Source organism: Polypterus senegalus, chromosome 13, assembly GCF_016835505.1.
Source record: "Polypterus senegalus isolate Bchr_013 chromosome 13, ASM1683550v1, whole genome shotgun sequence".
Classification (NCBI taxonomy): Eukaryota; Metazoa; Chordata; class Cladistia; order Polypteriformes; family Polypteridae; genus Polypterus; species Polypterus senegalus.
In genome coordinates, this window is record NC_053166.1 from 124128116 (window position 1) to 124146412 (window position 18297).

At 35.4% G+C, this 18297-nt stretch overlaps 1 protein-coding gene across 4 annotated transcripts in view; it reads left to right on the forward strand.

Moving 5' to 3' along the window:
- The first annotated feature begins 391 nt into the window (after positions 1-391).
- LOC120542324 (tubulin epsilon and delta complex protein 2) overlaps positions 392-18297 on the forward strand; it is a 32719-nt gene continuing 14813 nt past the window's right edge. For 2 of the 4 annotated variants that reach the window (XM_039774697.1, XM_039774700.1), the window contains exons 1-7: positions 394-546; positions 898-988; positions 6212-6310; positions 8902-8957; positions 11083-11605; positions 17410-17463; positions 17663-17741. In XM_039774697.1, the coding sequence (XP_039630631.1) occupies positions 972-988; positions 6212-6310; positions 8902-8957; positions 11083-11605; positions 17410-17463; positions 17663-17741 (828 nt within the window). In that variant the 5' untranslated portion in view covers positions 394-546; positions 898-971. Of the gene's footprint in view, positions 547-897; positions 989-6211; positions 6311-8901; positions 8958-11082; positions 11606-17409; positions 17464-17662; positions 17742-18297 lie in introns of all 4 variants that reach the window. The other 2 variants (XM_039774701.1, XM_039774698.1) reach the window with 2 other exon arrangements.

The window sequence follows — 18297 nt, forward strand, 5'->3', positions numbered from 1 at the left end:
ACCTGCGGACAGATGATCCACTGTGGCAACCCCTAACGGGAAAAGCTGAAAGAAGAAGAGAATAAGTAGAAGAGCCACGCAAATGAGGCGTGTTGTGCCTGTATGATGACCATTTACCTTAATAAAAAATATATAATAATAAATAAATAAAATTCGCTCAGAAATCGCATTTGTATGGCCACATTTGGGGCGATACTTTCAAAACGCCGGCCAACGGTTTATGTGTAACACAGTAGTAAGCCGAGAGGTCGAAAGGAGTAACCCAGACCACGTGTGCGTCTGCCTTCCACCTGAACACGTGGAGAAGAGGCTTCACAACTGGGCGTGGTTGGCGAATGTAACTGACAGTTTATGCAGTCCATGAGTATATTAATCTTCCGGGAGGAGCGCAAGCTTTCGCTAAAATGTGGGAGGGGAATATGTCAATTGTTTTCTAAAAACCCAATCAGCTGAGAGAGGCGTCTGTGTAAACTAACCCATCGAGAAACTTGTCAGCTTTAGGGAAACACTAAGTGGAACAGTCGGTTGTTTGTGCCTCTACTTTAGGTTTGTATTTCTGCAGATATATGCTCTTCTTTAACAGTTTTGTTGAAAAATACAAAGTTTCGAGAATCGTTATTCAATTACTGTTCCAGAATTAATAGTCTTTTTTACTTGTTGCTTGTTTTGATGGAGAGCGCTGGAAGGCCGAAGGTCTTTATTGTAGCAACAGTATCTAGGGCTAAAGGTCCTGGCAGCTGTGAGAAAATAATTGCAGTTACTTTGTATAGTAGAATTGCATTTTACACTTTGTAAGTACGGCGTAACTAGTTAAAAGAATAATACTTAATATTTGTGGTTATTAATTCACTTTTCAATAACAACGTTTGTTGTACTACTATCCTCTGTGGTTTACAGGACCTGATGTGCGCCTTCTCTGTAAATTTGCGGCGGGAGATCAACAAGAAGCGCTTTCATTCTCTTCTTCCGCAATGCACCCCACTGATCGGTAAGTTGGACTCCTGAATTTCCCAATATCTTGATTGAGATCGATGTAACTAAAGTGCTGCTGTTAAAATGTCACTCGAATGATCGTGTCGATTTCCAGGTCAGAATAACGTGGTGTTTTTTGTAGCTCCTTTCTACATTTAATAGAATAAAATGAGATTGGTAGGCGTAGTGTGTATTTTTATGGGAAACCAAGCGGTGTTTTAATTTTACAAAGAGCGTCGTATGCTGTATGACCTTGTGTTCACGCAGTTATACTCAATTACATTCTTCTGTGTTTCTGCTTTTTACACAAATACCCAATGCTCATATATTCTGTTTTCTGATGGGTAAAAACATTTTGAGGTTGCATAGCTTATCTTTTAAAAACATGTTACTAAATTTCGATTTTGGTATGGGATTTTACAATGACAACGATGGCATATGCTTTCTCAACTCTGTTTTGTGCTGCAGTTACTTTGAAGAGACATCTTTATAACTGACTGCACATGAAAGCGAAGAAGCAAACGTAATAGCGCTTTGACTTTTGCTGTAAAGCAGTAACGTGCACAGACATTTTTTAAAGGGAAGATAGAGCACTGAACGTAACTGGATTTGTTACATGTTAACCTCGGACAAATTAGTACCCATTTTTGTGTCTTTGTTTTTAATTTCATGTGTCGTGTGGGTTTAACTTAAAAGGACATTGTAATATTTGCAGAAATGCAAAAATATTTAATATCTACAATCGCGTCTCAAAACTAGGAAACAAAAAGTAACTTTTTTTTGTCAGACAAATTGATATGTAATTAGAATTTCCCTATCACATAAGGATTGTACATTTTATTTTGTACTTGGCTTCAGGGATATAAGTGAAATAATCACTTATCCATTTCATAAATGTCCCAATGAAACCAGTTGCCATGCTTTTTGCTTTAGCATTCTGTCATTTCCAGGGAACAAGTTTAGAAGAAGTGTTTTTTTTTTTTTTTTAATTTTTATGAATTTTATTGCATTCCATACAAATCAATCAAGTTTTACATAAAGAAAATTTGAGTTAAGAACAAATCGATCCCCACCCCTTAGAAGTTTTTATTGCTGTCTGGTAACATTTTAATTGTGAATTTAAATTTAAGAAATGGCATACACCATAATAAGGGTTTATATACTAAATCTACAACCTTAAAAAAAAAAAAAAAAAAAGACACAACTCAAAAACTATGGGTGATGGAATTTCTGAGTACATTTCTGAAATTGGCATGGAAACATACGTTTAACACTAGAATCCCTGAAGCTGACGAAATACGTAATCCCGGGCCGCCTTAAATTTCCTTGCACCTCTCCATCATTGTCTTTGTTTTGTAAATGTGTCGATCGGCAGCAGGCAGGTTGCTATCCCATCCACCACCGACACAGCTTCTGTAGACACAGAACACACATGAAATGTATGTGTTCCAAATAACGATATATTTAACTTATACAGTTCAAGGCACCTCACACCCTGATAAACAGGCTTGAGCCGGGAGAACTTTGTGTATGACTGAAGGTACGTTGGTGGTGGATGGGATAGCAACCTGCCAACTGCCGGTGTTGTTCGACACATTTGCAAAACAAAAGATGCTGATGAGGAGGTGTGAAGGAATTTAAGGTTCCCCGGGATTATGGGTTTTTTTGTAGGCTTCAGGTTGTTCTTTGACAAAGTTTTATGTTCAATTATCAGAAAGGACATTACATCCACCATAATGCACATATAATTTTTTATATAACACATTTAAACATAAAAGAGTAATAAAAAAAAATCAAGTGAAACACCACATGCACCTAGCTGCAAGAGAGTTGTCATCCCTAAGCACATCTAAGTTTTTTTTTTTTTTTTGTTTTTTTTGTTTTTTTAAACAATAAGGTGCCTATTGTGGGTATGTTATGCAGGAAGCCACTGAAACTGACCACTTGGTGTTCTAAAACAATGAAGTACAATAATTTTTATGGACTGTAGCTCTGTACTATGCTTACTAGTGTTTACCCAATTGATTGTTGCTCACATCATTGTTTTTTTTTTTTTTGGAAGTTTGCTATTCTTAAGTCCCACTACAATGTTGATGATGTGTCCATCATACAGTATTTGAAAATAAAGAAAGATGAAGGTCTTGGGAATGCTTATCTGCTCAGGTCCACAAAACATTTTAACAGTGTTCTTAGAAAACGGAAAATCAACAATTTCGGTAATGTATGCTATTGCACAATAAGAGCACCAACAAGCCATGGAATTAAAGACGGGGTTTAATTAACAACAAATATCGGCACCTAATTAAGCAACTAGGTTGGAGTTGGAGTTGAAATTGGTTGGAGTTTGAGGCCCTGACTTAGTTGGTCTTCTGTTGGCTCAATCATTTCTGTTTGGATGCTGTTTTTAAGGAAACAAATGAGGCAATTCAGAGGAACGATAAATAAATTCAGGGAAACGAATCTTAAAATAAGTCATTCAAAATTAATTGAAAAGAAGTTAATCAGCAACAAAAACGGGTCACTAATTAAGAAAAGGGTTTAGAATGAAAACCTGCAGCCCTCCAGGAGCAGAGTTTGAGAACCATGGAGTAATGGAATAGCACTTTAAGCTACATCATTTGTGTGAAAATGTGCTATATAAGTAAATGTTGTTGTAGCAGCTCATACTGCTGCTGACTCATTGCTGAAGTCGTCCCAAACTGGTGGAATAATTGGTGCTGTTATAATGTTGTGTTAAGATCTCTCAGTAATAAATGATAATGTCCTTTTCCTTTTTAAATGTTGTTAGCATTTGGGTTTATAGCTTGGAAAAAACTTGTTTCAGCTGTTGCTGTTAATAAAAGTAATGTGGCAATTGAAACAGTGTTGTAAACACTAAATTGGCATCCAGCTCTTTGAATATGTTGAGCATTGCTTTGGCTGTATTCTTTGGGCAGGTGTATGTGGAATGAAATACTATCAGCTGTGTCAAAAGATCTGACCTTATGAGCTTGAACGCTGCGGCCAAAACTGGTCCTTTTCTGTTCCTTTCCAAGCAAGTAGACATCTCTTGTTATAAAATGCTTTGCTTGGTTGCTCTGTGCTCGCAGTAAATGATGTGTGATGTGAAAAACATTGTTTATAATTCTCATCACTTTTTGAAAGTGAAGAGTAGCTAATGGCTGTAACAAGTCGGCAAGAAAAGGAAAGTGAATATCTGTAGCTTGTCCATAGACTGCATAGCTACTTTCAACGCCATAGCACAATACAAACCAACCCTAACCAAATATTTAGTATAGTGTTTTTTTTTTTGTGGAATTAATAGGAATAATTATTGTAGACCAAACTTTATTTCCCAAGGTGATAGCATAGAGTAGACTACCAAGCTTTAACATGGCAAGTTGTTCATCACTCATTTTTCTCCGGTTATTTCAACACTTGTGCTTGGAAGTGATTGACTATGTCCTATGGGGCATGTGAGAGGAAAGCGGCAGGGTCAGGGGCTTGAGTTACTAAAGCCACCCATTTGAGCATGTCACTTTCAAATAAACTCTCCCTCCTCTATCATTTTTGGATGAATGATCTGCAAATGGGCAGTAATTAGTGTTTACTTACAGTTTTCATTTTCGTCCAGTTTAAAGTTGTCTCTTACAGAGTACAGCATTGTTTTATGATGCATCTTAAAGCACTAACAAAATGTTGTTTAGTAAGGTGTGATTGTTACTTGACCCAGTCAGTCATATAATTATTGTACCTCTTGGCTATTGTTGCAGAAAAAGTTATTTTGAGCTTGAATTAGCTCTTGGAAGAAATGCCAGATAGGTGGCCCTTTCGTAGCATTCCCTTTTTCTGCCTTGTTAGTATTAATAAAATCCTCATAAAATACTGTTCAGCATTTATTTAGCTGTTTTTTTTTTTTTGGTCTTCTAAGTTTATTGTACTTTTTAAATATTTGCCTTAGTTTTGTCAGTGGATAAAATGAACTGCGTGGCAATGAGAAGGTGATTTTTTTTTTTTGAGGTAATCTTAAGTGAAGAATTTTTCAAAAATATGTTGGTGTAGTACACAAAGTGCAACAGTCAGTCTCCCAGTAGACTAGATCATTTTGAAAATTTCAAACATGTTAAAACCTATCAAAGAAATCCATATTTCTTTGAGCAATTAATAGAATGTTGTGGTTGTTATTGAGAAGGTAAAATCTGTTGCACTGTTCAAGAAACCTCCTTCTGAACACAGTTTCACAATAATACACGGCTGGTAAGTTGTAGATTGGGAAAAATTTTCCAGTGTTTCCATCTGGCTTAACTCTTGATGGCCTCTAGGTTTGAATCGGCATAGTCTTAGTCAATGTACGCGGTGCTTGTTTAAAAGAAATATAATTTTTACTTGCCATTTTCCTGTTTTTTTTTTCTTACTGAATTTTTTTATGTATATATTCTGCACCTCTTTTACAGTACCAGGATATTTTCAGCAGTTATACTAAAATTTAAAGCATAGTATCAGAATGCATATGAGGGTGTACTCACACTGGCAATTTGTTCTGAGCACATTTTTTCGCATGTAACCCCACAAAGTTTAATTTGTTTGACTAGTTTGAGCGCTCCATGCCAAGCGAACTGTACCGTGCCTTGGCCCGCTTGGAAGAGGTGGACCCAAGCACAGTTCAGTAGCATTCTGGAAGAGTGATTTTCACACGTGCCTGAGCACAGAAAACAGACATGACGTCAATGATGTGATAAGTCAGGTGGTGCAATTCTCATTTCATTCAATACTATTTGAGTTTTTAAAATGAAAAAAACAGGTTTTTATTCTCACCTTACACACGAACGTGAATTGTAATTGGCAAGAAAAGCTACAGATTCCTCCCTTAACATTTGTCACAGTAAAAATCTTCTCAAATGTACAATACAATTAACAGCAAAATGCTGCGCTGCACATTCAATAAATCCGTAAGAGGGTGGAGCGTTATCCCTCTCTACACGACTCCAAAACAACCACAAAGTAAGTAAAATCATTTTGACATGTATGCTGTCACTCAGTGTTTTGATCTTGCTTTGGCTTTACACGAAGTTGCATGATAATGACAAAAGCATGTCCGGGCCCAGAATGTTAAGGGCAGTGTGAGTGCAAGCCAGTGGGGGTGTGAAGAGGGGGGACAATCAAGCTTGGCACATTACAGAATAAATGTGCCTAGTGTGAATACACCCTAAGGATCGCTATAGAGTACTTACATTAAGTTTTTGTGTACTGCTCTTGGCAGATCAGTGCGAGTACTTCAATATGCTATTGAACAGTGTAAAAGAGAAGAACTGCGGTTACAAGAAAGCATTCGCCAGTGCAGGAAGTTGTTGCAGCCACGGTAAGTTTTAAAAAGGATTTTATTGTCATAATGGTTTTGCTTTCAGTAATTTTGGGCCAGAAATTGAATATTAAACTGATTCTTTAAGAAATGTGCTATTAAAATAAAATAAAGATGTACTTAAAAATATTAAATTACTTCAGTATCTCTAAAGTTTATATATTAGATTTTTTAACATTCTTTTTTATTTTTAGCATGAAGCTGAGCTAGAATTTGACAGTAAAGCTATTAAGTTGGATTTGATCTGGACTTAGTGGGTTCAGAAAAATGGCTGGATGGATGAAATGGAGAGTGGTTAGTGATACTAGCAGTACCTTCCAGATTCAGCATTATGCTTTCGACACTCATGTCAGGTTGTCTTGTTACACTCATGTCAGGTTGTCTTGTTGGGGTTTCTTCCCACACATCTAATCATTTCTGTGTTTAGTGCCAATTTTAGAATTGGCAGTTAACCTTTGTGCATGTGTGTGTGTGAGAGAGAGAAAGTTCTAAGATGGACTGGTGATCCATCTAGATCTAGCTCTTTCCATTGTATTAAATTAACGTGAAAATGTATAAAGCTATAACTTTGAACACAGAAACAGTAGCCAGAAAAACATGTCTAAATACAGTGCGTCTCACAAGATAAAAATTTGTAGTACAGAAAATAATGAATATTTTCTTGATTTTAATTTTTTAATTTTTATTTATGCCTGACAGTGCTCTTTGCAACAATGAAACCTTTGTGTTAGCTAAACACACAGTTCAAGAAATATGCATTTTTCACAGAATAATACACTTTTTTAGCTGAACTAGTTTCTATTGTTATCTGCAGATGCAGTTCTATTACTGCCTTTTAACATACAGTAGTTTTAATGTGTAGACTTTTTAAAATATCATACTGTGGGAGTGAATTTGAACCTCCGATTCAGCACCACTTAATGAAATCAATGTTTTGTGGAAAGGGGACACTTAAGGGAAGAAACCATATAGGAGCTAGATTGAAAAAGTAGTCATGTGCAGACCAGACTGTCTCATAAATCCTATAACGAAAATAGGACGATCAGCATAACAATAATGAATGCTTTGGTATCTCCTTTAGTGAGCGCTGATGCTTTTATGCCTTATCAACAGTTCATACAAAACTGATCATTTTGCAAGTAGGAAGCATTTAAAACTCATATGAATCCTGCCTGGCAGGATGGGAGTTGGATTCCTTTTTCCAGGTAGACCAAAATAAAGTGCAGAGTTGCACTGTGCGATCCCACTACCTCTAAGACCTTGTACCTGTCTACTACTGTACTCCAGCCCCCCCCTTAGTCAGCAATGGAGTGTGGGTACTGAATACAAGAGCCACTGTATCTTTATGATATAGTCCATTTTGTGCATCATACTTGCACATTACGATTTCATATAGCATTGTGGCCTTGGTGTCAGCCATATTTTAAAGCTATTAGCAGCTCTGAGTACCTTTTTGTTCTGAGGTAAAAATACGACAAGCAGCATCTGTATGCTACAAGGGTCATCTAAAAAGAGAGAAATCCTTGGAGCTATGTATGTTTTGTGCAAAATGTTAACGCAACTCTCTTTAAAGTTATAAGCAGGGTAGCTGTCTAGGGCTTTGGAAGAAGTCTTTTGTCAAAAGGTAATTTATAGGTTTAGATTTCATTTCTACATCTAACAGCTTCCCTGTCCTCCCTTTGTGTGGAATATATGTGTCACTTTACAGTCTGGTCCATTTCCTCATTCTGACTTTCATTGCCTAATAAAGTTTCAGTCTTGCTGGTGCAGTTAACAGGTTTGTGCTTGAATTTAATATTTTGTTAATCTATACAGTAACATTTTATGGCATTACCCATATGTAAATGACATAGGGTAAATAGTGCAAGTTGGAGATTAACTTGGAGGGAACTGAAATTTAAGAATTAATTGAATTAGTTGATACATTTTGAAAGTTAATGTTTCAGCCCCCTTGGTGGCGAGGGGGCAGAATTTATGTTAATTGTCCGAATTGTGGTAGACGGAGCCTAATTCTTTCACATCTCTGGAAATGATATGGAGGCCTGCCTCTGCTTGTTTTTGAGCTTAAACCTGAAAGCATGAGGAATGTTGTAAATGCCTGAATTGATACTGAAGTAGTCTAGCAACTATTGTTTTTTTTTCCCTCCGTTAATTTGGTATTCCAATAATTATGCCCTTATTATTTTTCAATAAGGAGTACACAAATGGTTTCATTTAATTTTTTTTTTTTTTAATAAATTGTAAAAATATGCTGTGTATCAGAAATTTTAGTGTAGGGTGTCTTGAAAGCCTCTGTGTCCCTGTACTGCATTCATCAGATTTCGTAATAAATGCATGGATTTATCAAAAACAGCCCATTGACCTGTTTTCTGACTTGCTTGTGATTTAGAGTAAGTTGCTTAACCCTTTTGTGAAACCGGGGAACAAAAGTTGTTGTAAGATGAACTGTAGGAGTATATCATTAGTTCTTAATAGGTTCATTGGGAGAAATGTGGCAGTGCATACAAAGGGCTGTCTGAAATAGCGTGTTCTTCAGTGTTTACTAACTACAAGATTATCCGTAATATCATATGTTTTTATTCATGATATAGGCCTGCAGATTTCCAAAATACCCAGAAGGAGGAGCCTCATCCTGTCATTCAAAAAGGTAATGGGAATGCTGTTGATTTTAAAAATTAGTAAATAAATCTGCTATAATTAGATATCAAATACATTTTTCTGAAACTCTTAATTGATCAAATGATTGATTAGTTTGGAGTGATGACATTGTGGTTAACACTACTACCTAATGTTTTAGGAGGTCTGAAATCTGTTCCTAGCTTAGAAAACAAGCAAACTCAACACAGACAATGACTAAGTGCCTGTATACAGTAGGTTTTCTTGGGGACACTGCTTTCTTCCTGTGAGATGTGCTGGTTAGGTTGATGATTAACCCAAGTAAATCCACTATGTAGGAAAGCTGTTGTTTCAGGCAACTTATTAATATATTTATTTTTATATATTCATATATTTCTAGTTTTCTTAATTTACACTGGTTATGCAATTGCTTTGTAACTGATAAAAATATTTTACTGTTATTTACAAGCTTGCAGGGATCATTTAAAGTAAACTGAAAATTCACACAAGTTTTTTTGATGTGTTTTTAAATTTTGTATAAATGTTTAATGGGACGTGATCCCTGTGGCAGCCACCTTTACCCAGAAAATACATTAAGGAAAATAATTTAACTAAAAATCACTTTTATTAAATAAAAATAGAAAGGGGTACAAAAGGAGTACACAAAATACAAATTAACGGGACAAAAACCAAGCAGTGCTAATTCTTGAGGCTTGACAAAGTAGTTCTTAAGCTTCTGTCTGACTAACCCACTTCTCCACCATCATGGCACACATAAGTACTACTTTTATCTATCTATATATCTGCCTAGGGGGGTGGAACCTCCCACGTTATTTGTGTCACATAGTTCCACATGTCCATTATTCAGTTGTGTGCTTTATGTATGTGGATTGTCTAGACCCTTTTCAGTCAGGGTGTTAAAGGAATTTAAATTAGTGTTTGACATGCCAGAGTGGAAAACAGTAAATTCATGGAAATTCTGAAACAAAAGTACATGGGCAAAGGCAAATTATAGATAGTTCAGTACTGTTCAGAGCTTTAATGGTAGATATTAAGCAAAGTATGAGGGTTTAATGGCTTTATTAGCAATGTCTTATCAGATGGAATAAAAAATGAGCAAGCTTGTTGCAAGCCAGGGAACAACTGAGGCATCTTAATTGATATGGAAATTCAGTCGGGCATTGTGATGAACTCTATGGAAAGAGAGCCATTTTATAAATTCTTCATCTCTTGCCAGATGCAACTCCTCCCCCTGTAGTCATTTGTAAGGAGCTGATGCACATTAATGATGTACATTTGATAAGCCACAAAACTCAGACACATCTTGTTTGGGCAGTGTTTAAACTTTGAAAAACTGGGGCAGCTTCAGAATGAATGTCCTTAACTCTAAAGAATGGAGAGTACATGTTAAAAGAAATCAAGGCAAATTTAATAAAAGGATTAACTTTTGTGAATGTAAGGCATAGCACCTGTTAATAACCATTTCTCTTTTTTTGTAAAAATAATATGTTTTCTGAAACAGATTAAGTTAATTGAAGAGAGATAACAGATAATGATTTTTCATTAGCCTGTAAATGTGAACTAGAAGATATCAAACAAACTACCTGCTGGAGTGTAATCTCTTGGTTTGAGAATAATTGACTGGGATTCTGAACTAGTGAAGCTAATTGAAGGAGTGCAGTGTGACTGCATTTTTGGTTCATTCCTTTAATTATATGTTGAGGCTTCTTTATGGTCAAAATACAACTTTCAGTTAAACTGGGATATGGGTGGAAAAATGAACATTTTCTAAACAAAAAAGTGTGTTTTTTTTTTTTTTTTTTTCTTTTTTTTTCAATATAATTACTTGATTATACCAGAATATGTGAAAATTCTAGTTAGCATTATGGAGTTGGAACCACCAAATAAACACGCCCAGAAGGATAGATAGATAAGTCATGCCCATTAATAGTAACAGGATTTTATTTTATTTCTTTCTTTTTTTTTTTTTGGAAAGGTTATTGAATCTTCTTGTCTCAATATTATTGATGCTGACCATTAGAACTTATGTTATTATCCATGACTGAAGGTTGAAATAAGTATGTAAAGGCCGAGCAGTTTATTCTCTTTTAAACCTTTTTGTGTTTTTCAAAGTATACTTTTTGTTTTATCTATAGAACCCACTGTGCGCTCTGAAGAACAGAAAGATCTGGAGGTACTAGAGAAAATATTGGAGAAAGCCAACAGGATTCGAAGCACAGTAGCCCATTTGGAGCCATCAGTATATGCAAAGTTTAATTCAGAGAAGGGCAACTGTGACAAGGGAAGTAACCAACAAGTTTCTTCAAATCCAAAAAGTCGTGTAGATATTACTTTGGGTGGCAAGAAGATATCGTCCTCAACAGTTGCACCTAAATACCTTGCACGGGACTCTAAGAGTTTGAGACCTGCTTCAAGCAGACATCTTTCAAGCTGTAAGGATAAAAATGTCCGGAGGGATTCTCCATCTGCATTGCAGAAGGGTGTAAAGCCTGCTGCAAGTCATAAGACTCCTGGGCTTACTACTAAATTATCTAATGAGGCAAATGTCATAAATGAACAACAGCAGAATTTCCGTAAGAATGAGTGCCATCCAGAGGACAGAAAGGCCAACATAGAGAGTGGACAAGAAAGGCAGGTCATCCCTCTGCATGATGAATGGTAAGACTATGCTACATTATTTAAAATTATTATTGGATTGCCAGGGGCCTTTCCATTTTTGTAAGTCTCTAGATAGGCTCTGAATGTAATTTAAGCATTGTATCAACTCTGAAAATAATGCACTTATTATATTCATCTATCTGGCTGATGCATTCATCCAAAATTACTCACAAAGCCCAAATTAATGTATTACTTGTTTGGATTGCCCCAATATAGATTCTGTGTAAAAATGATTTTATAATTAAAGGTACTGGACACATTTGAAATTTGGCTGCTGTTATTAAAATATATAAGAAAGGTGTTGAAAATGTGTCTTCTCTAAGTAGTTGGTAGACTTGTCATAGAATTTCAAGTAAAGTAATCAGATTATAAAGGCTACTGATTAACTTTATTATAATTTCCTCGATCGTTTTCTGATGGCTAGTAGCAGGTTTTTGTCCTAGCAGCATACAGTGGGAAATATTTCTCCCACTATTACATTAAAGAGCTTTCATTGGGCTAATTTAAAGAAACCATTCAACCTGATACATTTGTTCCCACAATCTAAAAACTAAACTCTTGACAAATAAATGAATGACAGAGGGTCTTCAATTCAAAAGCACAACCCCATGTGAAGGTGCTTCCTGTTTTTGGACAGCTTTCATTTTCTTTAGTTAATAATTTAGCAAAAATGCTTTTTGGACATTGTCAACAGACCACTAGATGACTTGACATATGTTTGTGAATTTCCCCTTGGGATTAATAAAGTATCCTATCTATCTATCTCTCTCTCTCTCTCTATCTCTCTAGACATTTTTATACTGTTTGCTATTGTTAAGTGTTGGTCACTATTGATTCCTATTCTATCACAAACATTGAAATATCTGTTCTCTAGGAAAACATTAGATAACATTTATTTTATAAGCCATCAGTGCAATCTACGTGGGGTAGGTAACATAAAAAATATAATTTTTGGGTTATGTATTCCTTTATTGCAGGGAGAACAAATCTGTACACAGGATAGAAGTAAACCAAAGGTCCTGTGATGATTTTTTTTTTTTTTATAAATGATGCCTGCTGTGCACCATGCATCTGCTACTCTTTCTGTTTATAAAGTGAATGCAATAACTGGTTGAGTATCAGTCTGTGTTCACTGGACAATTCTGAAAAGACAAAGGCACAAATCGTTTTGGCAGTGCTTATACTGTAGAAGTTGAGAGTTTCTATGAAATGAGTCCCTAAGGATAGTAGGTGCTTGTTTAAAAAGATATATAAAAAATGACCAGTTTGATAAGCCAAGAAATTGTTTCATTTTTATAAGATACTGTCATGTTCATCTTTGTCTAATGATAAAGGCTTTTTTCCTGAAAGAATGTTATTGGTTCAAGATCTGTGCAATTTTTTTTCTTCTCTTCCTTCAAAAGATAAGATTAGACTCGGTCATATATAAGCAGTCTGCTGAAGGTCAGGTCTTTGGTTTGTGATTGATAGAATGGGTTCATGAATCCTGAACCAGTGAAGTTAACTAGGGAAGCATTTCATGGGACTTCTTTTGTTTTGTTTTGTTTTTCTTCATTATTTTTTGCCCAAATATTTCATTGTTATTTCTGTTCAGGTCACAACTAATTGCTGAACTAGGATTGGAAGAAAATATCAATCAATCAATCAATCAATCAACATTTATTAATATAGCACATATTCATACAAAAAATGTAGCTCAAAGTGCTTTACAAAATGAATAGAAAAATAGAAGACACAATAAAAAATAAACATAAGTCAACATTAATTAACATAGAATAAGAGTAAGGTCCAATGGCCAGGGTGGACAGAAAAAACAAAAAAAAACTCCAAAGGCTGGAGAAAAAATAAAATCTGTAGGGGTCCCAGACCACGAGACCGCCCAGTCCCCTCTGGGCAATCTACCTAACATAAGTCAAACAGTCCTCTTTGTATTTAGGGTTTTCATGGAAGGACCTGATGATGATGGTCACGTAGACTTCTGGCTTTCAGTCCATCAATGTTGGTGCATCATGATGCTTTGAGTAGGTGGTGGTGGCGCAGGCTGCCACCACAAAGAAACCGGAAAAAGAAACCGAGAGAGAGTAGGGGTCAGTATGGATTTTGGAGCCACTGTGAATAGTTATTATGAAGAATTGAACATACAGAGTATCAGTATTAAGTTAAAGTGAAGTTATAAAAAGGCCATGTTAAAGTAATGTGTTTTCAGCAGTGTTTTAAAGTGCTCTACTGTATTTGCCTGGCGAATTCCTATTGGCATATTTTCCAGATTTTAGGTGTATAACAGCAGAAGGCCGCCTCACGACTTCTATTAAGTTTAGCTTTTGGAATTATAAGGAGACACTCATTTGAGGATCTAAGGTTACGATTTGGAATATAGGGTGTCAGACATTCTGATATATAAGATGGAGCGAGATTATTTAAGGCTTTATAAACCATAAGCAGTATTTTAAAGTCAATCCTGAATGACACAGGCAACCAGTGTAGTGACATCAAAACTGGAGAAATGTGTTCGGATTTTCTTTTCCTAGTTAGGATTCTAGCAGCTGCATTCTGCACTCGTTGCAAATGATTTATGTCTTTTTTGGGTAGTCCTGAGAGGAGTGCATTACAGTAATCTAGTCGACTGAAAACAAAAGCGTGAATTAATTTCTCAGCATCTTTCAATGATATAAGAGGTCTAACTTTAGCTATGTTTCTTAAGTGAAAAAATGCTGTCCTAGTGGTCTGATGAATATGCGATTTAAAATTCAGATTACAGTCAACGGTTACCCCTAAATTTTTACTTCCGTCTTAACTTAAATCCTAGTGCATCAAGTTTATTTCTGATAACCTCACTGAATCCATTATTGCCAATTACTAAAATTTCAGTTTTCTCTTTATTTAGTTTGAGAAAATTACTATTCATCCATTCAGAAATACCAGTAAGACATTGTGTTAGTGTATCGAAAGAGTCAGAGTCATCAGGTGCTATAGATAAGTACAGCTGTGTGTCATCAGCATAGCTGTGGTAGCTCACGTTGTAACCTGAGATAATCTGACCTAACGGAAGCATGTAGATTGAGAATAACAGCGGACCCAGGATAGAGCCTTGTGGAACACCATATTGGATATTATGTGTCTTTGAGATTTGATTACCACAACTCACAAAGAATTTTCTCCCTGCCAGGTAGGATTCAAACCAATTTAAGACCCTGCCAGAGAGGCCCACCCATTGACTAAGGCGATTTCTAAGAATATTGTGATCAATGGTGTCAAATGCAGCACTCAGATCTAAGAGGATGAGAACAGATAAATGGCCTCTGTCTGCATTTACCCGCAAGTCATTTACTACTTTAACAAGTGCAGTTTCTGTACTGTGATTTGTTCTGAAGCCTGACTGAAATGTATCAAGAATAGCATGTTTATTGAGGTGGTCATTTAACTGCATAATGACTGCCTTCTCTAGAATTTTACTTAAGAAGGGCAGGTTAGAGATGGGTCTAAAATTTTCAAAGGCAGAGGGGTCAAGATTATTTTTTTTGAGCAGGGGTTTAACTACAGCAGTCTTAAGACAGTCTGGAAAGACCCCGTATCTAATGACGAATTAACTATGTCCAGAATATTGTCAATTAGCACGCCTGATATTTCTTTGAAAAACCTGGTTGGTATTGGATCAAGGACGCAGGTGGAGGGTTTCAGTTGAGAGATTATACTATGTAATTCAGGTAAATCTATCCTGGTGAAAGCATTTAATTTGTTTATAATGGAGTACCGGGCTTTGGAGGTTCTGCAGTGTTGGGGAGATATACTATGTTATCTCTAATATCATTAATTTTTGATTGAAAAATACAGCAATGTTCTCACAGGTTTCACTGGAAGTATTCTGGGGGCATTCCTTTGTGTTACCTGGGTTTAACAGACGATCAATTGTTGAAAATAAGACTCTGGGATTACTAGCATTGTTATTTATAATATAAATAGCAGCGCCTCTCAAGACGGACAATGTTATTGTATTCTGTTATTTTAGCCTTCAATATCTCATAATGGATAGTTAGTTTAGTTTTCCTCCATTTACGCTCAGCTCTACGACATGTTCTTTTTAAATCAGACACTCTTTGGGTCTTCCATGGAATAACAATGCTAGAAGATTTTTTAACTGTCTTTTCAGGTGCAACTATGTCAACAGCAGTTCTTACTTTAGAATTAAAGTTTTCCACTTTACTATTTACATTATCCTCGCTATTATAGTTGGCATTATAAACGGACTGATTGCTTAGAATAGTTGTAAGCTTTAAAGCTGCTGATGAGTCAAAGAAGCGTTTTTTAACAAAATGCTTCTCATGAGCATTTTCTATCTTTATTTCTATATTAAATAGTAGAAGGAAATGGTCTGATAGACCGATATCAATGACCTGCTTTATATCAACTTTAAGTCCTTTAGTAATCACTAAGTCTAACGTATCAACTTTTGATCAAAATGCACTAATATTTAATTAATGTCTACAGTGGAAACTGCTTCAGAAGCTACTGTGACTATAGCAGTGTGTTGATTAAATGTAAAATGGCCACACAACAAGCTTCTAAATGACCACTTAATTTACTATTGGGTGTATGCAGTCAATTTTTCAGAATATGATTTTTCAGTTTTTGACATAAACAGAAAATTTCATTCTGGAAAATGTATAAGATGAATTTGCAAAACTTTTTTAATGTTGCCATTTGGGGCAGGTGGCTTGCCTTATATTTTTTTTAAAATAAACTTTTTTTCCTTAAGCCATGAACCGGTTTCAGCATTTCTTTTAAACCTTACTAAACAGCTATTTTGTATAGGTATTGCAAGAAACAACCCATTTGTGTAAGGGACACTATAAAGATCTACATTTAGAGAACTCAATTTTGTATTTAAAATGAAGGTGATGTCAGCAATCTTTACTGTTACTGTATGTGACTGTCACAAAAAAGCATCAAGAATATTTTTCATGCCTTATGAAATATCCAATACTCCTGATATGTGTCAAGCTTTCATAAATAATACCTTGTATCATGGAATTGTGTGTGTTGTGGTTTTTTTTTTTTTTTTTGTTGCATAGTTTACATTAAAATAAATGCTCTGGATTCTTTTTGACAATAATAGGAGCATATATGTATTGCAAAGTATTGCTTTTTTAGTGAGAGCAAACTTTTTGTTAATTGTTGGTTACATGTTTCCTCCATGATCTTACCTAGGTACAGTATCTTGGCATTGATATTGACTACTATATGGAGGCTTCCGTAAGTTTGAGATGGTAAATCTTGTGTAAAATAAGTTCAGTGGTTTATTGGCTTTGGTAATTCTTACAAAATATTTATTAAGATATGCAGCACGAGCATTTTTAACTTAATAGTCATAATGAAATCAATCAGATCCACCATTGTAATGGTCTTTTGAGATTGAAAAACGTTTTACATGAATTGGTTCTCCACTGTCTATGTAAAGCATTTTAAGTAGTTTAGAAAAGCACTCTGTAAATGTAATTCTCAAGAAGATATTTCTGTTAACTCGTCTGGTAAATCATCCATTGTGGGTCACAGTAGACAGGTAGTATTTCAGCATCCTTGTAATTTTACCTGCATAAAAAAAAATACAAAGTGAGGAAATATGGAATAGTTTTTTTTTTTTATAGATTATTTACAGCACATATATAAATTGTTGGAAAGTTTCCCTCTAATTCACAGTTGCTACATTTAGAACCTGCCCTAGTAGTCTGCATGATAAGAAGAGGAAGCTGATTTATTAGTAAAGTCTAAATGAGTGACTAATGCCAACTTTTCTTTTCTCGTTTCAGGAAATCCCTACGACTTCCACTGGCCTGGACCAAACGCCATCAGAAACATTCAAGGTGCAGTAACAAGCCCAGGACTGGCTTACTTATAGTTAATACTGCTCCTGAGGCTAAAAATCAATGTATCCTGTAAGAAAGAATATCTGCTGGTACATGAGTAAACCTAGAATTTGATTACAAATTAATGTGCATTATATCTGTGTATGCTAGAGTCTCTGATATGTTTAATTGCTTAGAACTATGCCTTTTACTTCAGGCTTTCGGAAAAGGTGTCCTCTTTTCTGAGTAGACCAGTTCCAGAGAGAACCCAGTTTATTCTGAAAATGCAAGAAATGGTAAGCCTCTGTTCTTTGGTTTTTACATTTTCTGCTATCTTCTTTTTAAAGTCATAGGTATGTACTTAGAGTATAGCGCTTTTCTTTAGTCAAAGTGTGGATTTTTAAAATCAAATAGATTTTTAGAGTCTCTGTGTGATTTGTATTCAACGAAATGTAGTTGACCTATCAATACATTGTAACTTCCAGTAGGTCAGTTTAATTTTAACTATTCAGATTGTAGAGAATTACTTTTAGTATATTTATTATTCTTCTAAGGCCATATATAGAATATAAGTACTTTTTAGCAACAGTTTGCCAAGGTTAACTTGAGTTTTTATTAGTAAAATACCTGTCAAGAATTGAGAACCCAAAACAAAATGCAATAAAGAGTAAAGACAAAAGGTGCTCACACCAATCCTCAGGTACATCAGTAACACTTGTTTGATTTAAAAAAAAAAAAAAAATCCTTCAGTAACAAACACTTCTATAAGCAACATATTTTCAAATGTGAAATATTGGTAACACATAGATGTAACAAATTATTTCCATAGCTTGCGTTCCACTCCATGTAGCA